Source organism: Pongo abelii, chromosome 5 (genome assembly GCF_028885655.2).
Source record: "Pongo abelii isolate AG06213 chromosome 5, NHGRI_mPonAbe1-v2.0_pri, whole genome shotgun sequence".
NCBI lineage: Eukaryota > Metazoa > Chordata > Mammalia > Primates > Hominidae > Pongo > Pongo abelii.
In genome coordinates, this window is record NC_071990.2 from 100,347,330 (window position 1) to 100,374,764 (window position 27,435).

The 27,435-nt window shown below is 39.0% G+C and overlaps 1 protein-coding gene across 11 annotated transcripts in view; it reads right to left on the minus strand.

Annotated features, from left to right (window-relative positions):
• Nucleotides 1-8,688: 8,688 nt before the first annotated feature.
• Nucleotides 8,689-27,435, minus strand: part of USP45 (ubiquitin specific peptidase 45) — an 83,545-nt gene continuing 64,798 nt past the window's right edge. For 8 of the 11 annotated variants that reach the window (XM_063724636.1, XM_063724637.1, XM_024247854.3 and 5 more), the window contains 5 exons: nt 22,050-22,719; nt 19,810-19,907; nt 16,005-16,091; nt 13,480-13,633; nt 8,689-12,080 (listed from right to left, as the gene is read on the minus strand). In XM_063724636.1, coding sequence (XP_063580706.1) covers nt 11,950-12,080; nt 13,480-13,633; nt 16,005-16,091; nt 19,810-19,907; nt 22,050-22,719 — 1,140 coding nt within the window. In that variant the 3' untranslated portion in view covers nt 8,689-11,949. 11 annotated transcript variants of the gene reach the window in all.

A 27,435-nucleotide genomic window follows, 5' to 3' on the forward strand; every position in this document is an offset into this window, starting at 1 on the left:
AAAGTATCAATTTCGAGGCTAGGAGCTACAAGTTAAAAGGAAAACAAAAATGCTCCAAAGATACAGTGTTTATTAGCTACATCTTGGGAAGTGCCTTTCCAGAGAGTAACATGAAAACTTTTGCGTGACAAAGTGCACGAAGTATCTGAATTATTTCATTGGGCAATTGTCGTGCAAAAGAAATAGCAAATTACCGTAGAAACAAAATAGTAAGAGCACAGCTAGATGGATAAAGATACAGATGTGAAAATATAGATGCCCTTTGCATGAAAATTCAGTTTTCCTCAGCACTATAGACCCAGATACTCCTGAATTAGCATTATAATAAAGTCCTCACTAGCTAACCATCTGCCTTTCCTCCAATCCACGGACGTGGTCCTCAAAATAACATTTTATCTTGTGAGAAACCTTCATTAATTACATCTGACAACACCATGACGCAGGTTCATGAGGATACTACTGAAGGCAAAAGGAAATCCCTATTTCTCTGTTTCCCTAATTTCCACTTAGCACAAATAAGAATACTCGACAATCTGATTTTAAAAAATCACTGTATGGGCCGGGCGTGGTGGCTCCCGCCTGTAATTCCAGCAGTTTGGGAGGCTGAGGCGGGCAGATCACTTGAGGTCGAGTTCAAGACCAGCCTGGCCAACATGGTGAAACCCCGTCTCTACTAAAAATACAAAAATTAGCTGGGCGTGGTGGCAGGCGCCTGTAATCCTAGCTACTAGGGAGGCTGAGGCAGGAGAATTGCTTGAACCCAGGGTCAGAGGTCGCAGTGAGCCGAGATCCCGCCACTGCACTCCAGCCTGGGCAACAGAGTGAGTCTCTGTCTCAAAAGAATAAAATAAATAAAAACCCACTGTATGGAGCAAAAACTAAAAGGACATATACCACGTGTTATCAGTAATCTCTAATTTTGCTCTGTGATTTTGTGCATTTTCCAAGTTTTTTGCATCAGGTCTGATTTTCAAGTTTAATTCTCTGAGAAACATTCTCATCAGAGGAATGTTCTATCTTCTTGGAGAAACCTGATTGGCCTAGTGAAACTGTCATGTTCCTACTCCCTATAATCATATTGTAATTGTTTGCTTGTTTCCCTAGTGAAGGTGAGGCAATTTTCGGGTAAGGGTTTTCCCCCTCACCTCTGTCCTCAAAGTGCCCAGCATCTGTTTTGCACACAGAAATTTTTACATCTGCTATATGTTTGCATTAATATGTTCAACAATGATCCTAATGTAGGCCAGTCATTTCGGAAATGCATTGCGAAGTGGAGAGGATTATTAAATACCTCACATTTTGTTCCTTGTGCCAGTTTAATGAGACACCCTCAGCAATTGCTGTTTACCAGACCAAAAAATGAATTTTACAGTTCCAATTCCAGTTCCCTTTCTCTAACCACTCTGTTCTAAGAGTTCCCCATAATATTATGATCTTATGGACACATCAGGTAAGTATATGTATTTCAACACAGAATTTTCTAAGAATGTGTGTTGTGTTAAATTTCTTTTTTTTTTTTTAATGGCGCAGAGTATTTAATGATATTAAGATGCAGAATGGCAATTTAAGACATTTATGCTGCCTCCCAGGGAGTTTTGTAGGTATACAGGCTAATTTTCAGAAGGGTTGCTGGGGGTGGGGGAGGCATCATTTGCCTACATATGGTGAGGTATAATCACTAGTACCTTGGCATTTATTACAATTTGGAAGAAAGATGGAAAAAAAAATCAGTCTACTTTATTGAAATCTTTTGCAGAAATATGACACAACCATTTTTTTTGCAGCATCAGCTCAACTGTATGCATTTTATTTATTTTTTATTTATTTATTTTTGTTTGTTTTTGTTTTTTTGTTTTTTAAGTATTTATTGATCATTCTTGGGTGTTTCTCGGAGAGGGGGATGTGGCAGGGTCATAGGATAATAGTGGAGAGAAGGTCAGCAGATAAACACATGAACAAAGGTCTCTGGTTTTCCTAGGCAGAGGTCCCTGTGGCCTTCTGCAGTGTTTGTGTCCCTGGGTTCTTGAGATTAGGGAGTGGTGATGACTCTTAACGAGCAAGCATGCTGCCTTCAAGCATCTGTTTAACGAAGCACATCTTGCACCGCCCTTAATCCATTTAACCCTGAGTTGACACAGCACATGTTTCAGAGAGCACGGGGCTGGGGGCAAGGCCATAGATCAACAGCATCCCAAGGCAGAAGAATTTCTCCTAGTATAGAACAAAATGGAGTCTCCTATGTCTACTTCGTTCTACACAGACACAGTAACAATCTGATCTCTCTTTCTTTTCCCCACATTTCCCCCTTTTCTTTTCAACAAAACTGCCATCGTCATTACAGCCCGTTCTCGATGGTCGCTGTCTCTTCGGAGCTGTTGGGTACCCCTACCAGACGGGGCGGCCGGGCAGAGGCACTCCTCACTTCCTAGACGGGGCGGCCTGGCAGAGGCGCTCCTCACCTCCCAGACGGGGGCGGCGGGGCAGAGATGTTCCTCACTTCCCAGACGGGCTGGCGGGGCCTAGGGGCTCCTCACGTCCCAGACGGGGCGGCCGGGCAGAGGTGCCCCTCACATCCCAGATGGTGGGCGGCCAGGCAGAGATGCTCCTCACTTCCTAGACGGGGTGGTGGCCGGGCAGAGGCTGTAATCTTAGTACTTTGGGAGGCCAAGGCAGGCGGCTGGGAGGTGGAGGTTATAGCGAGCTGAGATCACGCCATTGCACTCCAGCCTGGGCAACATTGGGCATTGAGTAAGCGAGACTCCGTCTGCAGTCCCAGCACCTCGGGAGGCCGAGGTGGGCAGATCACTCCAGGCCAGGAGCTGGAGACCAGCCTGGTCAACATGGCGAAACCCCGTCTCCACCAAAAATACAAAATCCGGTCAGGCGTGGCGGCGCGCCCCTGCAATCCCAGGCACTCGGCAGGCCGAGGCAGGAGAATCACAGGAGCCCGGGGCAGGGAGGTTGCAGCAAGCTGAGATCACGGCAGTACAGTCCAACCTCGGCAACAGAGGGAGACCGAAGAAAGAAGGGAGACGGGAGAGGAAGAAGGAGAGGGAGAGGGAGAGGGAGGTGTTGTGTTAAATTTCTATGTAAGCAGCTGTCATGTGCATGATCTGCTGCAGTTTGATCATCCTGCACCTGGATCACCAAATGCTTAGCAGCCATCATTTTACCAGTCTTATTTGACAATCTGCTGTTAATGACTAATAACCAGGGGACTTTATAGGTTAAAATTTTTATTAACTTCCTCTGTTTTCAGTGTTTAAAGTAGAAAATTTGGCCAACCACTGTGGCTCACGCCTGTAATGCCAGCACTTTGGGAGGCCAAGGAGGGTGAATCACCTGAGGCCAGGAGTCCGAGACTAGCCTGGCCACCATGGGGAAACTGTCTACAAAAAAATACAAAAATTAGCTGGGTGTGGTGGCCCAGCTACTCAGGAAGCTGAGGCATGAGAATCACTTGAACCTGGGAGGTGGAAGTTGTAGTGAGCCGAGATCGTGCCACTGCACTCTAGCCTGGGCTACACAGTGAGACTCTGTCTCAATGAATGAATGAATGAATGGAGTGAAGCAGAAAATTCTAGGGGAGGATATGTCACCTTCCATTATTACAGAAACAAATTATCCTTAAAGCAAAATGGAAATAAGCTAAGTAAGATGATATGTGGAAAATATATCGAAATAGGAACTATTGCTGTTTCTTGAGATTTGAACCTTTATAGTGTTATTAGGTGCCATATCACATCCATCTTAAAACCTAATAAAAATTTAAAGCTGTGGCATATATATACAACTGAATATTATTCAGCCTTGAAAGGGAATGAAATTCTGATACATGCTACAATATGGATAAACCTTGAAAACATGCAAGATGAAATAAACCAGACACAAAAGGACATACATTGTACGATTTCACTTAATATGAAGCGCCTAGAATGGGCAAATTCACACAGATGGAGAGTAGAATAGAGGTTCCCAGGAGTTGGGAGAAGGGGGTAATGAGAAGTTATTGTTTAATGGGTACAGAATTCCCGTTTGGGATGAAAGAATTCTGGAAATGTGAATGCACTTAATGACACTAATCATACACCTAAAAATGGTTAAAGTGGTAAATTTTATGTTGTATATATTTTACCACATAATACAATGGTGGATGAAAAATATTTAAAGCTAGTATGCTACAGGCACATCATTACAAATTACAACTTTTTTTTTTTTTTTTGAGATGGAGTCTCACTCTATTGCCAGGCTGGAGTGCAGTGGCGTGATCTTGGCTCACTGCAACCTCTGCCTCCTGGATTCAAGCGATTCTCCTGCCTCAGCCTCCCAAGTAGCTGGGACTATAGGCGCATGCCACCACGCCCCGCTAATTTTTGTATTTTTAGTAGAGACAGAGTTTCACCATGTTGGCCAGGATGGTCTCGATCTCTTGACCTCATGATCTGCCCACTTCAGCCTCTCAAAGTGCTGGGATTACAGGCGTGAGCCACCGCACCCGGCCTACTCTTTGATTCTTAATATAGTTACTTAAGCATTTCCTGGAAAGTAGTGAATCTGGCATAATGAAATACGAGAGTATAAAATAATACTTACTTTAGTTATTTAACAGTAGATCACATTGGGCTTTATGCAGGTATTGTCCATTTAGGCCAGGTTGGAGAAAGTAAGGTAAACTTATGTTCAATGACTGCCTGTTCTTACCTAAAATCTTTTGTGATTCAAACTACTGTTTCTGTACTTAATTCACTGGTATGACGATTATTATTAGTAAACATCATTAGTGTTCGATAGTATGATTCTCCACAGGCTTACTACACACAGAAGATTGAATTTCTAAGCCCCTTAAAGTTAGGGAGTACTTTATCAGTTAGTTCTGGCCAATTCATTGTGGGTTGAGTAATGAAGTAATTTGTCGACCTACACTTACAAGAGTTGGTGCACCGTCCTCAGGCTGCATGTTTCAGATAATACACCATGTTTCAGACAATGCAGCTACAGGTTGGGAAATCCTCTGTCAGCCTGGATAACTGAGTTGCTTCATGGGAAACAGTTGCCAGGAAGATCCTCAGATCTGTAAAGGACTTTGTAATGACCACAAGATAAGCCACTGAAATTCTGGGTTCATTTGATAAGACAGCATAAGGCTAACCTATCTTGAGACAAATATAGACATTGGTAACAGGAGTTGGGTGCTGCTGAAACAAAGAACCTAAAATAAAAAGCATTAACTTAGGATTGGTTGGCAGAAAAAACTAATATTGGAGACTTGAAACATGGCACTTCACATTATGCAGCAATAAAGCATTTGATATAACTGTTACCGATGATAATCTGGGAGGCAGATAATGTACATAATGAATTTCAAGCTAGGGGAAGAGGTTTAAAAACCAGATACTAGTGTGTGGTGGGTGCTTTTGGATGCACTAGACAAGGTATTGTAAGAAAGAGTAGGGCTCAGGAAAAAAGAGTTGGCTTATGAAAGCTGAAACGAGTGAATAGAGGCAACCCAAAATTTCAAGACTCTCAGGGTTGGTTTTTCAACTCCAAGCAGAAGATAAACTCGAGAAAGCTTTTAAGTGACAAAGGATTATTAAAACTCAGGCTTGCAACAAAGATAACTAAGGATGTAAACTTTATATCCATTTTGGAAAAATTTTCAGTGGATTAAAGATGTGGAACCTTCGTTTTTTCCTCTTGGAAAAAAAAAAAAAGCCTGAGGGTGAAAATGTAATTAAGAGTATGTCTTTCCCAGCCGAGTGTAGTGGCTTGCACCTGTAATCCCAGCACTTTGGAGGCCGAGGCAGGTGGATCACTTGAGATCAGGAGTTCAAGACCAGCCTGGCCAACATGGTGAAATCTCCTCTGCTAAAAATACAAAAATTAGCCCGGCATGGTGGCGAGCACCTGTAATCCCAGCTACTCGGGAGCTTGAGGCAGGAAAATCGCTTGAACCTGGGAGGCAGAGGTTGCAGTGAGTGGAGATCACACCACTGCACTCGAGCCTGGGTGACAAAGCAAGACTGTCTCAAAACAAACAGAGAGTATAGTATGTCTCTCTCATAAAATCTTGTAAGTAATTGCCATAAAGTGAGGTGTGGGGGCAGGAAAACAAAGAAATATAGCAAACCCAAGAACTATGTGACAAAAAACTCTGGTATGGTTGCTGGCATATGAATCTATCTACAGATGAGAAGCCTACTAAAATTTTAAGAATTGTATTAAAAACACACACAAACCTTGGCTACAACAACTTGTGGCTATTCCAAATTAAGAGAAATTACAGTCCCTAGTCATCTAAGAAATGGTCTCAAAAAAGCTGTGCAACTCCCAAAGTTGGCATATATATCCCTCAATAGCTGTTCAGATGTAGCCATGAAGATTAAAAAAAACAAAAACAAAAAAACTTTGCCAGATGTTGGACTCCAGTCTCGGAGAACAATAAACAAGGGAATTCTTCCTAGGAGATAGAAAAGAACCCTAATCATGAATATATCCCATACCCAGACTTAGGGATCCTAACTGTATCTCCCATTCTTCTTCCCCATTCAGAATGTTTATTGCAGATACAGTTCCACCACTGTACATTAAGTATGTGGAAAACAGAACATATCCTTTTGGTTCCTGGGTCTCCATAACAGTAGGAGCAAACATCCAAATCTGATACAGCACTTCCAGAGAGCCTGGTCTTGGAGGATAAAACTTTACCTTGATGGGACTTTTGGGCCCTGTCCCTTAAGAGTCACTGTGTTCCATGTGTATAAAGGAAAAAAAAAAACTATTTGGTGACCAGAGGGGTGGATTGTGGTAGAGACTTCTGTTAAATTCACATATCCCATTCTCCTTTTTTTGTAAGCCCATGGGAGACTCTTTCCTACCCATCTTTCCTTGCATTTAGGCAGGGTCATGTGATTACTGCTGGCCAGTGAGTTGTCAGAGACACATCCAAGATGAATAACTTAATTGCTGGTGCAAGATCTTTTAATGCTGTATTCTTCTGCCACAATGGGGAGACCTCATATTGAAATGGTACAGCCACAGACTGAATCAGCTTGGATTACCAAAATCGCCAGTTGGAGATCAGTTGCCTTTGCAGACTGTGCAGACTCACAGTGAACTTCAGATGTGCCAGAAATAACTTTTGTGTTAAGTCACTGGGATTTGGGGTTGTACTGCAGCACAACTCAGCCTATCCTAATACATATAGGAATGCAAACATCTCAGATATTTCTTCTTGGGTGCAATTTAAAATACGTATGAAATGGCTTCAGAAGTGTCCGTGAGCCTTCAAAATTACATACAAGAATTAGGGAGATACATTTTTCTGGGAACATACAGATGTTAAGACTTCCCTTCTCAGTCTCTATATTGCCAGAAGAGAGGGCCCCAGAATTAAAACCCCATCCTTCCTACAACGCTCAGCTTTCTCTCTCGGGAATATCAGTACTAATATCACCATGCCTTTTATCTCTAGGATATATTCATCCCCTGTACCTTAATTTCTGCATGACTTCATAGGGAGTCCATATTGCTTGATTTTTCTCCATATCATTACCATTAACATAAATTTTCCTTACATTCTTAGAATGTGTATTTCCTCACCTCTTAGATTTCTGGCTCTTATGTTGACTGCTGTATCCCTAGTACCTACCACACAACAGGTATTCAACAAATACTTTTTTTTTTTTGAGACAGTCTCTGTCACCCAGGCTGGAGTGCAGTGCTACGATCTTGGCTCACTGCAACCTCTGCCTCCCGGGTTCAAGTGATTCTCCTGCCTCAGCCTCCGAAGTAGCTGGGATTACAGGTGTGTGCCACCACGCCCAGCTAATTTTTGTATTTTTAGTAGAGATGGGGTTTTGTCATATTGGCCAGGCTGGTCTCGAACTCCTGGTCTCAGGTGATCTGCCCACTTTGGCCACCCAAAGTGCTGGGATTACAGGCATGAGCCACCGTGCCTGGCCTAACAAATACTTACTAAATGACTAAACAAATAAAAGATAGTTTCTAACTTTCATCATAATCTCAAAGAGCTTCATGACCTGGAAGAAGTTTAGACACAAATGGGTAGGCAAAATATTTCTTAATTGCTGGTGCAAGACCTTACCCTTGCCTTAATAATTATCCTAAGTAATACACCTTTTAAGAAACCCCTGAAAGGAAGATGATCATCCTTGGTAGATACTGAAATCTGAGTGAAAGTGACCCATAAGCTGTTTTGAAATAGAGAATTTCTAAAATATGTAGGGTATTTTGAATATAGCTGAAAAAGCTGCTATGAACTGAAGGTTTACGTCCCCTACAACATTCACAAATCCCGAATGTGATGGTATTTGGAGATAGGGCCTTTGAGAAGTGATTAAGTCGTGAGGATGGAACCCTCATGAATGGGCTGCATGAAAAAGGACCCACAGAGATGCCTTGTACTTTTCCCATGTGAGGACACAGCAAGAAAGCACTGTCTTTATGAACAGAAGTGGGCCCTCACCAGACCCCAAGTCTACTGGCACCTTGATCTTGAACTTCCCAGCCCCCAGAACTGTGAGAAATAAATTTTTGTTAATACACCACCTAGTTTATGGTATTTTATTATAGCAGCCTGAGTGGACTAAGACATAAGCAAATGCATTGTTGATAAAACTTTCTGTCAATAACATAAACTGTGAAAATTCCAGGACCAATCTTGCAACATGAGATAAATAAGAATATTTATTATGCATGTTTTATACAGTAACACCAAAATAATGCTCAATATGTTACACAGCTATTTTCTAGAAACATGGCAAAAGAAAAAAAACAGTAGGAATAATATAAATTTATTACTCAAAATTGAAAATAGTTATCTTTTAAACAGATTTGAATTCATGATTTCTATGTAACAAAAACATAAATATCTAGAAATAATCTTTTTTAACAATGCACTAGATACTATCTAAAGGCTTAATTTTATTGCACATATTTGGTTTAGGCTTATTTCATCAATACATGCAGAAAAATAAATTACAAACATGAATTTTTAAAAGGAATCAGGATGTCATTTTGTACTACAAAAATTAGATGAGGGTTGATACATTTCACAGCTTAATCTTCAGAAAATTTTATTCAGCTATTGCATAAAATCACTGATTAAAATCATCACACATGGAAGCTAAGAACTATTAAATACAGTAAAATAGCTCTGTTGGTACATTTAAAATAAGAGAACAGGCATCAACTATTCTTTGAATTGATACCAACTGTCTTCTTTTTATTTATTTTTGAGACAGGGTCTCACTCCGTCACTCTGCAGGAATGCAGTGGTGTGATCATGGTGGGCTCAAGCATCTTCCCCACTCAGCCTCCCAACAGCATGAGCCACCATGCCTGGCTAATAAATTGATACCAACTATCACTCTTCTTCTCAGCTACCTAAAAAGGTGGTCTTCACAAGTTTTAAGAACATTAAATGACAATATTGGCACATAATCAATATTTTATCATTTTATATTTGGAAAAAAACGGGAAGCTGGGGTAACCCAGTTTCTAAATAAAGCTAATGAAACTTTAATTCATTCAAACACTATGGTAGTTACGTTGATGATAAGTAAACATTATTATTTATTTATACTGTTTCCTGAGGGGATCCAGAAACTATTGTTATTATGGTAGACTCGCTACTATATACATTTACTATCCCTGCAAATGTGCTTTGGAAATACTCAAAATAAAAACAAAAATTTTAATGTAGACCCATGTGTAATTTAACATGCTTTCTCTGTTACAAAAGCTATCTTTAGGAAATTCTTAAGTATCAAAAATTGAATTTATTCCATTTTCAGAAGACAAGGAAAAAGCACTCAAACTCTAGGCCATAAAAAAATAGATTTCATAAGTAGCTCATTTAACATGAAGAAAATGACAATAAAAATATCTTACTGGCATGTTACTTCTGGAATAATGTCAAAAATCTATGTAGATCTTTCCATTTTAAATGATGTTAAAATAGTGTCAGCACTGTGACTGACTCATAGCAAGTATGGGTATCTATCCAAATATTTGTCTTTGAAACAAGAAACAAGTAACCATCCGATGAAAAGTGCATGCCTCTTAACAGTATCTTTCTGTAAGAAAAATTAGGTGATCTATATTTACATTTGGGCAGTGGGGGGATGAAAACTGCTCTTACCAAGATGGCTGACTTGAATAAAGACATTCAATATTTTTCAGAAAATTCACTGCTCTGGTACTGAGATCTCCATTGATAACACATTACAGTTAAACAGAAAATGCTGTAAAATACCTTTTACAGAACACAGCCTGACTTTGCAGATTAACTTAAAGATATATTTCTTGATTATTTCACTGTTAAAAATCAAGAAAAACACTACTAACATTTCAACATCTTAAAAATAGAATTTATGCAATGACATTTTTAAGCTGTGCATTTTGTATACTATCACCATCTTTAATCACAGTTATGTTCATCCATATATCAAAAGGCAGCACTGGTAACCTTGATAACATTATATATGCTTATGTGTTTAAGACAGTCTTGATTAAATATTTCCATAGATTATCTGCAGCCACTATTCTTATCCTTTCTTCCCAGGAGGAGAATGAAGTGGGACTAGGCATTTACCCAGCACTTGCCTGCACTATCATTCATTGGCACTAATGATTAGGATGCTTGAACCATGCAGTTTTGTTTCTATTTCAACAATATGACACTGAAGTAGCCATTATTTTTTGATATTTAAGCCTAAGTAATAGTAATATTCTTCATGCCAAGTTTTGACAGCTCAATAATTTGTATTCTAGAGGGGAAAAATGATATTTTTGCTATTATTTAATTATTTAAAAAGAAAATAAAAAATGCCAGCTTAATGCCATTAAAATAAAAGCTAAATTCACCTGAACTTATTAATGATGCTTGCTGAAGACAAAGTGATTTCAAAACCCCAAAACTGTGTTTAGTATTTACAAGAAGTAGAAAAAGTATATATTTTTCTGTTAAGAATATAATTCTCTATCATTTACAAATATAATTTGGTAATTTAAATTTCAAAGCTATCCTATGGTCCTATATGGATTATCAACTTCTAATTGCCAATTCTAAATGTTATAATCATCTATATTTTGCCTTGGCCAACCACTTGCAAGTTATCCTTAACTCCACCATGAAGAGGGTGCAAAAGATATGTTTATGAAATGCCTCAATATATTTCTAGTTTTTCAAAACCTCAAAGTAATAAGCTAACCAACAGATTATTTGTAAACCCACACTACTGAAATTACAGTGACACCCTTTTATATGGTTGAATTGTATAAAATATGACCAGGGAACTACACCATATTAGGTGTTACTTCATGAAATTATGTGTTATAGCAGTTTCCTAAATAGTAGTACACATATATACCACTAGATGGCCCTGAGATGATTTTAAGTTAAGTGGTACGTGGATAAACAATTTTTAATAGTTTTACTTTAATATTTATTATAAAAATATAAAAGCATATAAAACATGGAATATGATTGCTCAAAACAAGACTAAGGTTACAAAAGGCTAAAAATATATTTTTAAAAATAACCATGATACGGAATATGTGAGAGTTCAGGAAGGTGGCATTACATTTAGGAAACACTGTCTCAAGGAATGATTTGACTTAGCCAGCATCATTTCTGAATGCTTGTAATAATAAGCCACATCATAAAGGGGTTTCCTTTCCTACTATAAATTCTGGGAGGTTTTTGTACCCCAGAATAAATACCTGGAAACAGAATTCACATTTATTTTAAGACTATGAATTTTAAAGCATTGAGTAAATTTACTTTAAAAGGGTTCACCAAAATGGTGAAAAAGTTCAGGACCATTTGAGGAACATGCTATTCCTACTACAAAGGCACATTATATATTATAGTTATCATTGCGGCATTCAAAAACAAATGACCTAAATAATCATTACCATTAATAGTTATAATACTCTTTCATAGAAAAGAAGGTAGGCTTGTGCACTAAGCGCTCTTGATTCTGGAACCACCTGTACGTAAGTGTCACTAACATGGACCCACTGGCCTGCTGATTCACTATCAGCCTCTTTCAAACCTAGCAAAACAAAAAGAAGTACAATTTTAAAGTAAGTATGCTTTAGGTTCTTACTCTAAATTACAAACAATAACATATTCATTACAAACTCTATCTAATGCCAAATTTTACCTGAGAAGTCTGTTTTTTCTTGGGTTAAGCATTTTCCAAAAAGAACTTTTTTTTTTTTAAATTATATTTTTAAGTTCTGGGATACCTGTGTAGAACGTGCAGGTTTGTTACATAGGTATACCTGTGCCATGGTGGTTTGCTGCACCCATCAACCTGTCATCTACATTAGGTATTTCTCCTAATGCTATCCCTCCCCTAGCCCCCGTCCCCTGACAGGCCCAGTGTGTGATGTTCCCCTCCCTGTGTCCATGTGTTCTCATTAGAACAAATTCTTTCAAAGCATTAATATTATAGGGATAATTAATAATGCTGTCTGGCCCAGCGCAGTGGCTCATGCCTGTAACCTCAGCACTTTGGGAGGCTGAGGTGGGTGGATCACTTGCGGTCAGGAGTTTGAGACCAACCCGGCCAACATGGTGAAACCCCGTCTCTAATTTAAAAAACAACAGACATTAGCCAGGTGTGGTGGCAGGCGCCTGGAGTCCCAGGTACTTGGGAGGCTGAGGCAGGAGAATCGCTTGAACCCGGAAGGCAGAGGTTGCAGTGAGCCAAGATCGTGCCACTGCAATCCAGCCTGGGTGACAAAGTGAGACCTCATTTCAAAAACAAAACAAAAAAAGCAAAGTTAGTTGGATGGCCCATAAACAAAGCCAGCAAATTTTCAACTCCAACTCTTCTGACAATCTGATATGGCTTCAAAAACTTTTGGTATTGTTAAATAAAATGCTACTCCACTATAATACACAATGACTCAGTACCTTAAAATACCATGTCATCTCATATGACCTAGAAGGGTACAGTCTTCATAATATTTGAGATTTTCTAGGCACTCTTAGAGGGAATTCTCATTTAAGGTGAATCCAGTTGAGGCTGGGCATGGTGGCTCACACTTGTAATCCCAGCACTTTGGGAGGCTGAGGCGGGCAAATCACTTGAGGTCAGGAGTTTGAGGCCAGCCTGGCCAACACGGCAAAACCCCGTCTCTACTAAAAATATAAAAAATTAGTCACGTGTGGTAGCACGTGCCTGTAATCTCAGCTATTCGGGAGGCTGAGGCATAAGAATCACTTGAACCCAAGAGACAGAGGTTGCAGTGAGCCAAGATTGTGCCACTGCACTCCAGCTTGGATGACTGAGACTCTGTCTCAATCAATCAATCAATCAATTAAGTTAAAATCAAGCAAGCAAATCCACTAGAGGCATCTATGAAATAATAACTTAGCTCTCCCAGAAAAGGAAGCACATATTCATTTGTTTTTAAGAATAAAATAAACTTAGAATGGCATACCAGGCACATTTTTCTTTTTAGTGTTATGTTCTGATAATTTCCTGGAGGGTGTTCTCACTTTCACATAAGCAGTGTAGTGGCCTTCTCTCATCGAGCCACTATGTTCCACTATGCCATAGAGACCGTAGAGAACTTTGTCTCCCATGCTTGCATTCTTTTAAACAAAGAAAAAAACCCAAATTAGTAATATTTGTTAAATACTGTTGTAAGGAAAAGTAAGTAAATGTATATCTGCTTAACATAAGAAAAATGCATAGTAAAACTGAGATACTTTCCATACTTACTAGGCTGGCAAAATTGAAAAACCTTAACAAGGTTCTCTGTTGGCCGATTTGTGGGGAAAAGAGCACTCACACATATTGCATACGGGAATGCAAAGGGTACAATCCCTATGCAGGGATGTTTCTTTTTTTCTCTCTCTCTTTTTCTTGAGATGGAGTCTCGCTCTGTCACCCAGGCTGGAGTTCAATGGCGTGATCTCGGCTCACTGCAACCTCCGCCACCCAGGTTCAAGAAATTCTCCTGCCTCACCTTCCCAAGTAGCTGGGATTACAGATGTCTGTCACCACGCCCAGCTAATTTTTGTATTTTTAGTAGAAACAGGGTTTTACCTTGTTGGACAGGCTGATCTCAAACTCTTGACCTCAGGTGATCCACCTGCCTTGGCCTCCCAAAGCGCTGGGATTACAGGCGTAAACCACTGCGCCTGGCCTATGCAGGGATATTTCATGTTATCAGGCTAAGTTGTGTATGTATTACTCTTGGATTCATTAATCCTTTTTCTAGGATTTGATCCCACAAATACATGAGCAAAATGTCAAAAGACATGTACCATACTATTAATTGCAGGATTATCTGTAATATCAAAACACGAATTAAAATGTCTGTAAATTGGGGACTGGTTGAATAAACTATGATGCATCCACACAATAGAGTATTATGCTGCTTGAAAAATGGAGTGTAGACTATCTCTAAATGCTGCTATGGAATAAGCTCTAGGATATAATGTTAAGAATAAGGCAGAAAAAAGGATACACAGTGTCAGCTACCATTATTTAAGAGGGGAGATGAAAATATACATGCCTGTCTGCTTATATTTAAAAAAAATTATAAAAGAATAAGCCATAATTTTTAAAATGGTTACCTATAAGGGGAAGGAGCAAACAGGTAGAATGACATGGAGAAAAGCCAGGTATCTTTTAATTTACCTTATTTAGGTACATTTGACTTTGGACCTATGTAAATATGTTATGTAATTATTAAACAAAATTAAATTTTAAAAGAAATTCCAAAAAGTGAAAATTAAAAATTGCACAAATGAACAACAGATCCAGTCCTTATCTGGATACTAATTCATTTTAAAAATCACATTTATGAGACAATTGAAAATATGAACACTAGGTGATATGACAGAATTATTAAATGATATTGTGGTTATGTTAAAAAGTGTAGAGGGAGCAATTCTTATCTGTTAGAGATACATGGTGAAATATTATGGGTGAAATGATTCCTGATGTTTGCTTCAAAATAATAAAGGAGAAGAAAGTGAATTAGTGTGTGGATAGGGCAGGACTGGCCATGGATGTAGGGTTTTAGGGCTGGGTGCTGGAAGTTCATGGTACTGTTCTATTTGCTTTTGTGTATATTGGAAATTCTCCATAACAGGTACTTTTTAAAAATATGTTTTCATAAATTTAACACAAAGATTGTTAAATTTCATTATTATTTACCACATTATCAAATTCTAGGAATACTGAATATTAACAATTGACAGATAGTGCTGGTATTCCACAGCTGATACATTGTAATTCAACCAAAAATTGCATTTAAGATGATTTTGTTTTGATTATCAATGTGCTGAAAGTATTAAGTTCAATAAGCATTCTATTACATAACACAAAATCTAGACTTCTAGCCAGTAATCATGAACAGGACAATATGTTACCCCATAACTGCTTCCTTCAAGGAAGATCAAGTCATCTACTTCATCTACACAATTCTTACATGTAAAATAAGCAGTGATAAGCCAGTCTGCTTTCTGTACCTAATTATTAAAGTAGCAGCAGTTTTGAAGTATCACACTCCGCTGACAAGTACACTACTCTCAGTAGTACACATGAAGTGGCACGAAAGACAATTCACTTCTACACTGATTTGCAAAAGATACAGAACTCCGCAAATAGTAAAACTACTACTGATTAAACAGTTCACAAGGAACAAGCGAGGACACAAAACCTCACTTCTCTCAGCAACCATCAGCTTCCAGTAGCACTTACAAACAGCTTATACCTTCATAACCATCATGCCTCATGCCTTACCTTTTCAATTTTCCTTTGTCTCCCAAAGGACAAAAATCATATTCAATGTATTAAGTGTTCCACATATTACTGATTTAATCACTGGCTATTAAAATTCCCTTTCAGAAGAGGTTTTTTTTTTTTTAGAAAAAGCATTGTCTAGTAATATATAGGATACTTTCAAGCATATTAATTTATAAATCAATTAAATATCTTAATATACTGTACCTTACAAGTAGCAGAACAGAATGGTGCTAAATCGAGCATAAGTGGAAAATCTACATGTCTGTTTACTTTACGAAGACTCAAGCCAGCCTTAAAAAGACCAAAACATTTTTGAAATGCAACAATTAGATATAAAACATTGTGTTTGTTAATTAAAACCAAAAGAGAAATTGTAGGAGTTAGTTTTTTCATAGATAAAAAATGTGACTAATGTATAGTCTAAAATTAATATGACTAAATTAAAAATTAGGTTTCATAAATTGTTACTACAAAGATTATTCATTTACGTGGGGATTTTTACCACAAACAATAGGGGGAACAGTTACTTTCATTATGACTTTTCAACACTTATGGAAAAATAAATTCAATATAAAAGCTAAGCTACTGACACATATGCTATCATTCAACTAAATATATTCAACTAAAGAATAAAGAGATTGGTGTTCTAGGCCTAACTCAGTGACTGGTTGTCAACTTGATTCAAGATACAAAAGGATGAGATTATTAGGTCTTTTTCAGTTCTAAAATTCAATTATATTCATTCATTAAAACAAACAAACAACCTGAACACTCAAAACATTTTATCAGTAAAAGTAAATGCTATATATTACATACATAAAATTGTACTTTTCTGTTCTTAAATATGCTCTTTTTCTAATTTTCAAAGGCAAACCTTAAAAAGTGTATGCTTTGCATTATGTAATGGTAATAAAAACTAGCTAATAAAATATCAAAGGTATTGAGGAGACCCATAAACAGAAATGGACTCTGTTGGAATGAAAAGATACCTAAATCTGAAATGAATGGGTAGACAAAAACGAAAAGAGGCAACCTTTCATGACATCAATGACTGATCTTTCATTTGCATACTAATCACAAGTTTACTGTAGATCTGTTGCTTTTTTATGGCTTATCTTTCTTTAAAGACAAAAAACCCTTATTTTTTTGCCGAAGTGTATCCACTTACTGATTTGTTTTTTCAAGTGTTCTTTAGAAGGCTTGAAAATAGCTGACATGAAATTATGAGGTCATATCCCAGGAATATTTTATCTACATTCAATTTCTTTGCCTTTTTCATCAGGTGACCTCTATAAGCACCCAATACCAGCACTGTCTGAGATCATTTCAGCTACTGTGTTGTCCTCAATCAGTACTTTGCTGTTGAGAAATTACCCCATCATACGAGAGACTGTGTGAAGGACTTTAATATAAGATGAATATTTTTTTAGGTGGTAATTTTTGGAAAATATCTAGACTTATATTTGCATATACAGTCTCCTCCCTTTTTCCCTTTAATGGAATGATACACTGCATTTTCCATATTAAAATATAAATTTGATATCCTGCACATTGGACATTTAAGCTAGGCCTTACGTCTGGCATGATCTGAGTGGCACACACACAAATTTTTGTGTATATCTCTATTTCCTTGTGGTAGGTTCTTAGTCAAGAGTAATTAGCTTTGTTCAAAAATTGTTTTGTTTAAAACATTACTCGGCTGGGCATGGGGGCTCATGCCTGTAATCCAAGCACTTTGGGAGGCCGAGGTGGGTGGATCACCTGAGGTCAGGAGTTCAAGACCAGCCTGACTGACATGGTGAAACCCTGTCTCTACTAAAAATACAAAAATTAGCCAGGCATGGTGGTGGGTGCCTGTAATCTCAGCTACTCAGGAGGCTGAGGCAGGAGAATCACTTGAACCCAGGAGGCGGAGGTTGCAGTGAGCCGAGATCGCGCCATTGCACTCCAGCCTGGGCGACAAAAGCGAAACTCCATCTCAAAAAAAAAAAAAATTACTCAATGTTCTTCATATTCATTACTAAATTGCTTTCTAGCAGGTGTTACCAACTTACACTCCCAATGCTGGTAAATGAAAATGTCTCTATCTCAGTTCATCCTTATCAACACTACTACATCTTTGCTAATTTGGACAGGTTGAAAAAAGAATCTGCCATTTTATTTTGCCTTTCTTTGGCTGGGAAGGATGGACCTTTTTCATACTTGCCTGGACTTTGTACTTCTAGAAATGTCAGTTGATATTCTTTTCCCATTTTACTATTAGGGTCTGATATTTTTCTTATTGATCTTTAAGACTGTTTATATACTTACAATATAAAAATTTTGGCATATTTATGACAAAGATCTCTATCCAGTTTCAGATTTGCATTTAAGTGTTGTGGATGTTTCTGATATACAGCCCTAAAGCTACTATAGAGAAGGCGTTCAGGGATTATAGAACTAGAAACACAGGCATTGCTTAGGGACTCTGCTCCCTACAAAGCCCAAACCCTGGGAATAAGAATGTGGCTTTGCTGACATTACATTTAGCTTGAGAGAAAAAGGGACCTAGATGGATGTCCATAAATATTTCCCTTTAAGGGCAAGAATTATTTCTGTAAGTTGTTTCTAAACAGGGATGCAACTACCAAATATAAAATAACTGCGGTGCATCATGAAATTAGCTTCTGCAATCTGGCATTATCCTCTCTTATTCACACAGAATCACTGCAGATGTACCCTTTCCATTAGGCGCTCTGATATGGCAAGGCATAATACATCTGCTTCTCTTCTCTGTGTCATTTCAGTTCCATTGAGTTTCTATAACCTTGGCTATGGAAGAATTCAGAACTTAATCTAATCTGTGGATAGGGATGGCAGGATGGAGAAAAATCTCTTCTTGCACATCTGGATCCCACCTAAAATGTTGCAAATATGTAAACTATCAATAGTTTTCCTTGAGATTTCCTTCTTAAGGTTTTATATTTAGAAAGTCTTTCACACAGAGGTCAAGTTAAATATTCATTTAAGGGCCAGGTGCAGTGGCTCACGCCTAAAATCCCAGCACTTTGGGAGGCCGAGGTGGGCGGATCACCTGAGGTCAGGAGTTTAAGACCAGCCTGGCCGACATGGTGAAACCCCATCTCTACTAAAAATACAAAAATTAGCTAGGTGTGGTGGCACACACCTGTAATCTCAGCTACTCGGGAGGCTGAAGCAGGAGAATCACTTGAACCCAGGAGTTGGAGGTTGCAGGGAGCCGAGATTGTGCCACTGTACTCCAGCCTGGCAACAGAGGGAGATTCTCTCCCCTACCCTCCCAAAAAAATCATTTAAGTTTTCTCCTTGTTTTCTTGATGATTTGTTTTATACAATTAAAATTTTTATTTGAAAATTGTATGGGCTGGGCGCGGTGGCACACGCCTGTAATCCCAGCACTTTGGGAGGCCCAGGCAGGTGGATCACTTGAGGTCAGGAGTTTGAAACCAGCCTGGCCAACATGGTGAAATCCTGTTTCTACTAAAAATACAAATATTAGCCAGTGTGGTGGTGGGCACTTGTAATCCCAGCTATTTGGGAGGCTGAGGCAGGAGAATTGCTTAAACCCAGGAAGTGGAGGTTGCAGTGAGCTGAGATTGTGCCACTGCACTCCAGCCTGGGTGACAGAGCAAGACTCTTATCTCCATCTGGTCTCGAACTCCTGACCTCAGGTGATCTGCCCACCTCGGCCTCCCAAAGGCCAAGGGAGCCACCATGCCTGGCCACAAAACTTATTTTCTATTACCACACAAACATACACAGAGATACCATTTAGGTTCCTGCTGCCTAAATTTTCAAATATTGTGAATTAAACAATTTTAATCAGGAAAGTCTTATAAACTATTATGGCTAGATGAGCAGTAAATCTCACATGACACATTTTAAAATGCAGTAAGTTACTGGTTATTGTCTAACCCTTGACAATATTCTATAGGACTTAAAGCTCTGTAAAACACATGATGAAAATTATGGTGCTACTGAAGAAACTTACCTGATGAAATCTTTTCAGATGGAGAATTAGGACAGCTGGAACAGCAGAAATGAGCAATTGCTTCCTGGCATTAGTATAAACTCCTTCTACTTTCTTTTCTACATAAAATACAATAAACTTATTTATAAAATTCCATTTTATACATTATCTACCATATGATAAAAATTTATACAGAGGCATCATACCACATTTTTAAAAATGTTAAAGAAATTAGACTTCTGATGAAAGGGCAGTCTTTACTCCTTCCTAAAACTCTGCTAAAATGAAAGTAAAGGAATTTTTTTTTTAAGGCACGCAGTTAATAAGAACAAAGAATAGGAGAGGTTAACGCTTGAAACAAAATTTTGGAAGGTAGAAAGCAGATGGACTAGAATTAATTTCTGTCAATGCCCTCCAGCCAAAAATCACCAGAAGCACATGTAGTTGAAGAATTTGGGTTTAAAAAGATTTCTAGATGTCTAAATTTTTTTTTTTTTTGGAGATTGCTGTTACCCAGGCTGAAGTGCAGTGAGGTGGTCATGGCTCACTGCAGCCTTGACCTCCCAGGCACAAGCAATCCTCCCACCTCAGCCTCCCAAATAGCTGGGACTACAGGTGCATGCCACCCCACCTGGCTAATTTTTTAAACATTTTTTTGTAGACATGGATCTCACTATGTTCCTCAGACTGGTCTTGAACTCCTGGCTACAAGCAATCCTCATGCCTTGGCCTCCCAAAGTGTTGGGATTACAGGTGTAAGCCACTGCGCCCAGCCCCAATTTCTAAATTCCTAAAATTTATGTTAGTATTTGAACATTGCCAATTGCATATAGGTATTTCTTCCTTCTCCCATTTCTTTATTACTAGTGTATTAAGTATGTCTTTATTCTGATGTTTTGACATCTAGGGTCTGGTTAACATTGGAGGGACAACCCCTCCCAGGGCTAATTCCTAGAGATAGTAAACAACTTGGGTATGCATGCCTTTCATATGCAAACCAATCCAGAGCCCAGAGCACATACCCCAACAACCTCCTTCACTGGGCTCTTACACTCTGGAACACTATCTACTTGCTGTAATCACTCTAGGACCAGGCACCTGATAACTAGAGACAGCTCCTATATCCCAGAGCCCACTACTATTATTCAAACTAGCCAATCCTAAGCCTGCTTAGCCTGCCTTACCCATTTCTTCCTTTAGAAATCACACCAAAGGCTCCTGCCCATGTTTTCCCCTCACTCCCCCACCTCCTGACTGACGCTGGTGCTTCCCTGTGGGCCTGTGCAGCATGGTGGGCCCCCACTTCTTGGGAACTATGAATAACACACTATTTCTTCAGTGGCAATTATCTCCTGATCTTTTAGCCTCACCATACCTGAATAATAAAGCCTACATTTTAAAACAAGTAGTCACTAAGAATCAGAGTGTTCTTCCCATTTATTCAAGGATAAAGATGAACTGAAAATTTCTTATTTTCCCCTTCTCCACTTTCTCTGACCAACAATCATGGTAATTATAGCACTAGCTTTATGATATGCTACTATTTAAAATCTTCAAAATTTATCTTACGTTGAGTTTACAACAGATTGATAGGATCTGTGAAACACATTAGCCTCATCATTTATCTTACCAGTGATACAATTAGAAGTTTCAGGGAGGCCGGGCATGGTGGCTCACACCTGTAATCTCAGCACTTTGGGAGGCCAAGGCGGGTGGATCATGAGATCAGGCATTCAAGACCAGCCTGGCCAAGATGGTAAAACTCCATCTCTACTAAAAAGACAAAAATTGCTGGGCATGGTGGCAGGCACCTGTAATCTCAGCTACTCAGGAGGCTGAGGCAGAATAATTGCTTAAACTCAGGAGGTGGAAGTTGCAGTGAGCCGAGATCGCGCCACTGTACTCCAGCCTGGGCAACAGAGTGAGACTCCATCTCCCAAAAAAAAAAAAAAAAAAGTTGTAGGGATATTTCTTCTGGATAGATTTCAGATAGGGAGTTCCCTCAAATAAGATTATATGGGTTTGCATTTTCAAGGCAGAGTTGTATACTTCTGCTCTTCAATTTATTTAAACAAAAAAACTATTGAAAATCTGTTCTGCCCAGTATTGTAAGTGCTCAGGTACAAATATGAATGAAACAATCTCTGTGCCTAAGTAACACAAGTATAGAGACAAGATTCTCAGTAAAATTCTCAGTGAAATTTGTAACTCACTAGACACTATCAGGAGATCAATAATTATTTAATTAAAAAGATAGTTACCTGCAAAACTGGTTTCTTCTTGGTACTTCTGTTTGTTTTTAGTACAATTCTCACATAGAAGCTTATTATTCCCCATTAGTAATTCCATAGATGTAAACTGGTAGAGACAGGACTGAATTGAACATTCTTTAGAAGTAGTTATATAGCTCTGAGAAAGGGTCTGAAAAGCATTTTGGGGACTATGAGACCTCAAATGCTTCCCCTCTAAAAAACATAAATTATTTGAAATATTTAGTGGCTGATTTTCTCTGTCAAAATCTTGATCTCCAGTTACAGTGCTGCTCAAACGAAGTTCAGAAATAGCTTCAGCCATTTCCTTATCACCACTGTCAGTCTCCTTGGTGTACAGCAGTTCACCTGCTGACAGACGGTAAAGGGGTCCATCTGGGTGCACACTGGATCCACTACTGGATCTGAACAGCCCAGTCTGCTTTGAAGCACTTTCAGATTCTGAAGGCTCACTGTCAGCATCAACATTGCTTTCAGAATGGCTGGCTTCTTTTTCACTGTCATCAGTAGGGCTTTCATTCAGACGTGACTCAGAATTCATGAGGCTGGCAAACATTAAAGAATCCCCATTCATTTCAAGGTTTTCATTTTTCTGGTATGTGACAACAGTTTCTCCAGATGACAATTTTCTAATACATTTTCGGTCATGAATTAGTTGACTCTGTAAGTTGACAGTGTTTTCAAAGAAAAGAGTCTTGTAACCTCATTGAAAATAAATGCCAATAATTCTTAAACATATCATAGTTATTAAATACCATTTCTCTCAGATCCATTTCCTAAGCCTACTGAAACTAAGATCACTAGAAGATATACTAAAAAATAGTTCTATTTTAAAAGTAAATCTTCACACAAGAAACTAACAACAGTGTAACAGAAGCTATTTGTGGGGAAGGAAATAGGACTTTTGTAGAACAGGGCTATGAGGGAGACTTTTTTCTTTAAAAAAAAAAAAAAATCTCTTTTAGAGACAGAGTCTTGCTCTGTTGCCCAGGCTGGAGTGCAGTGGCACAATCACAGCTCACTGCAGCCTCAAACTCTCGGGCTCAAGTGATCCTCCCACCTCAGCCTCCCATGTAGTTACTACTACAAGCATGTACCACCATACCTGGCTAATTTTTAAATTTTTTGTAGAGACAAAGTCTCGCCATGTTGCTTAGGCTGGTCTTGAACTCCTGACCTCAAGCAATCCTCCCACCTTGGCTTCCCAAAGGAGACTTTTCAGTTACTGTATAAGCCTTTCCATACTTGTTCATTTTTAAACACTGAAAATGTATCTATTTTTTAAACAAATTAAAAAGTAACAAAAGTAAACTATAAACTATTACGACACAGTGTTGCTTGGCTGCCATAGATCTGGAAGAAAATTAGGGAAATAAAATAACCTAAGTTTGGGAAGGGGGGAATCAACTAATAAAACATTTTAAGCTACCTGAAATGTTTCACTAAAGTTACCACACAGCTGACAGCTTGAAGTACATTTTTCTTTTCCTATACCTTGGCTGAAGGGTCAAGACAAAAAATAAAGAAAAGACTATCACGAGTAACTGATACTCAGTTTTAGTTATTCAGGGGAAGAAGATGAGTAAGTTATACAAAGTGTCTTGCCTCAATTTTTTTTATCTTCAAAATCAGGAAAAATAACATTAGCCAACAAGTTCCACTCTGCTGAATTTATATAGTACTTTTTTTGGAAACAAACTGTCCTACTATATATATAATACTAATAGTTGGTAAACAAAATGGCTGGCCGGGAAGCTCGAACTCGGTGGACCCCACCGCAGCTCAAGGAGGCCTGCCTGCCTCTGTAGACTCCACCTCTGGGGTCAGGGCACAGCTGAACAAAAGGCAGCAGAAACCCCTGCAGACTTAAATGTCCCTGTCTGACAGCTTTGAAGAGAGTAGTGGTTCTCGCAGCACAGAGTTTGAGATCTGAGAACGGACAGACTGCCTCCTGAAGTGGGTTCCTGACCTCTGAGTAGCCTAACTGGGAGGCACCCCCCAGTAGGGGCAGACTGACACCTCACATGGCTGGGTACCCCTCTGAGACGAAGCTTCCAGAGGAACGATCAGGTAGCAACATTTGCTATTCAGCAATATTCGCTGTTCTGCAGCCTCCGCTGCTGATACCCAGGCAAACAGGGTCTGGAGTGGACCTCCAGCAAACTCCAACGGACCTGCAGCTGAGGGTCCTGTTAGAAGGAAAACTAACAAACAGAAAGGACATCCACACCAAAACCCATCTGTACGTCACCATCATCAAAGACCAAAGGTAGATAAAACCACAAAGATGGGGAAAAAACAGCAGAAAAGCTGAAAATTCTAAAAATCAGAGTGCCTCTCCCCCTCCGAAGGAACACAGCTCCTCGCCAGCAATGGAACAAAGCTGGATGGAGAAGGACTTTGACGAGTTGAGAGAAGGCGTCAGATGATCAAACTTCTCCTAGCTAAATGAGGAAGTTCGAACCCAATGCAAATAAGTTAAAAACCTTGAAAAAAGATTAGACAAAGGGCTAACCAGAATAATCAGTGTAGAGAAGTCCTTAAATGACCTGATTGAGCTGAAAACCATGACATGAGAACTACGTGACAAATGCACAAGCTTCAGTAGCCAATTTGATCAACTGGAAGAAAGGATATCAGTGATTGAAGATCAAATGAATGAAATGAAGCGAGAACAGAAGTTTAGAGAAAAAAGAGTAAAAAGAAATGAACAAAGCCTCCAAGAAATATGGGAATATGTGAAAAGACCAAATCTGCGTCTGATTGGTGTACCTGAAAGTGACGGGGAGAATGGAACCAAGTTGGAAAATACTGTGCAGCATATTACCCACGAGAACTTCCCCAACCTAGCAAGGCAGGCCAACATTCAAATTCAGGAAATACAGAGAACGCCACAAAGATACTCCGTGAGAAGAGCAACTCCAAAACACGTAATTGTCAGATTCACCAAAGTTGAAATGAAGGAAAAAATGTTAAGGGCAGCCAGAGAGAAAGGTCATGTTACCCACAAAGGGAAACCCATCAGACTAACAGAGGATCTCTCGGCAGAAACTCTACAAGCCAGAAGAGAGTGGGGGCCAACAGTCAACATTCTTAAAGAAAAGAATTTTCAACCCAGAATTTCATATCCAGCCAAACTAAGCTTCATAAGTGAAGGAGAAATAAAATCCTTTACAGACAAGCAAATGCTGAGAGATTTTGTCACCACCAAGCCTACCCTACAAGAGCTCCTGAAGGAAGCACTTAACATGGAAAGGAACAACCAGTACCAGCCACTGCAAAAACATGCCAAATTGTAAAGACCATCGATGCTAGGAACAAACTGCATCAACTAACGAGCAAAATAACCAGCTAACATCATGACAGGATCAGATTCACACATAACAATATTAACCTTAAATGTACACGGGCTAAATGCTCCAATTAAAAGACACAGACTGGCAAACTGGATAGAATCAAGACCCATCAGTGTGCTGTATTCAGGAGACTCATCTCATGTGCAGAGACACACACAGACTCAAAATAAAGGGATGGAGGAAGATCTACCAAGCAAATGGAAAACAAAAAAAGGCAGGGGTTGCAATCCTAGTCTCTGATAAAACAGGCTTTACACCAACAAAGATCAAAGGAGAAAGAAGGTCATTAAATAATGGTAAAGGGCTCAATTCAACAAGAAGAGCTAACTATTGTAAATATATATGCACCCAATACAGGAGCACCCAGATTCATAAAACAAGTCCCTAGAGACCTACAAAGAGACTTAGACTCCCACACAATAATAATGGGAGACTTTAACGCCCCACTGTCAACATTAGACAGATCAACGAGACAGAAAGTTAACAAGGATAGCCAGGAATTGAACTCAGCTCTGCATCAAGCGGACCTAATAGACATGAACAGAACTCTCCACCCCAAATCAACAGAATATACATTCTTCTCAGCACCACATCACACTTATTCCAAAATGGACCACACAGTTGGAAGTAAAGCACTCCTCAGCAAGTGTAAAAGAACAGAAATTATAACAAATTGTCTCTCAGACCACAGTGCAATCAAACTAGAACTCAGGATTAAGAAACTCACTCAAAACCGCTCAACTACATGGAAACTGAACAACCTGCTCCTGAATGACTACTGAGTACATAACAAAATGATGGCAGAAATAAAGATGTTCTTTGAAACCAATGAGAACAAAGACACAACATACCAGAATCTCTGGGACACGTTTAAAGCAGTGTGTAGGGGGAAATTTATAGCACTAAATGCCCACAAGAGAAAGCAGGAAAGATCTAAAATCAACACCCTAACATCACAATTAAAGGAACTAGAGAAGCAAGAGCAAACACATTCAAAAGCTAGCAGAAGGCAAGAAATAACTAAGATCAGAGCAGAACTGAAGGAGACAGAGACACAAAAAACTCTTCAAAAAATCAATGAATCCAGGAGCTGGTTTTTTGAAAAGATCAACAAAATTGACAGACCACTAGCAAGACTAATAAAGAAGAAAAGAGAGAAGAATCAAATAGGCACGATAAAAAATGATAAAGCGGATATCACCACCGATCCCACAGAAATACAAACTACCATCAGAGAATACTATAAACACCTCTATGCAAATAAACTAGAAAACCTAGAAGAAATGGATAAATTCCTTGACACATACACCCTCCCAAGGCTAAACCAGGAAGAACTTGAATCCCTGAATAGACCAGTAACAGGCTCTGAAATTGAGGCAATAATTAATAGCCTACCAATCAAAAAGAGTCCAGGACCAGATGGATTCACAGCCGAATTCTACCAGAGGTACAAGGAGGAGCTGGTACCATTCCTTCTGAAACTTATTCCAATCAATAGAAAAAGAGGGAATCCTCCCTAACTCATTTTATGAGGCCAGCATCATCCTGATACCAAAGTCTGGCAGAGACATAACCAAAAAAGCGAATTTTAGACCAATATCCTTGATGAACATTGATGCAAAAATCCTCAATAAAATACTGGCAAACTGAATCCAGCAGCACATCAAAAACCTTATCCACCATGATCAAGTGGGCTTCATCCCTGGGATGCAAGGCTGGTTCAACATACGCAAATCAATAAACGTAATCCAGCATATAAACAGAACCAAAGACAAAAACCACATGATTATCTCAATAGATGCAGAAAAGGCCTTTGACAAAATTCAACAGCCCTTCATGCTAAAAACTCTCAATAAATTAGGTATTGATGGGACATATCTCAAAATAATAAGAGCTATTTATGACAAACCCACAGCCAATATCATACTGAATGGGCAAAAACTGGAAGCATTCCCTTTGAAAACGGGCACAAGACAGGGATGCCCTCTCTCACCATTCCTATTCAACAAGTGTTGGAAGTT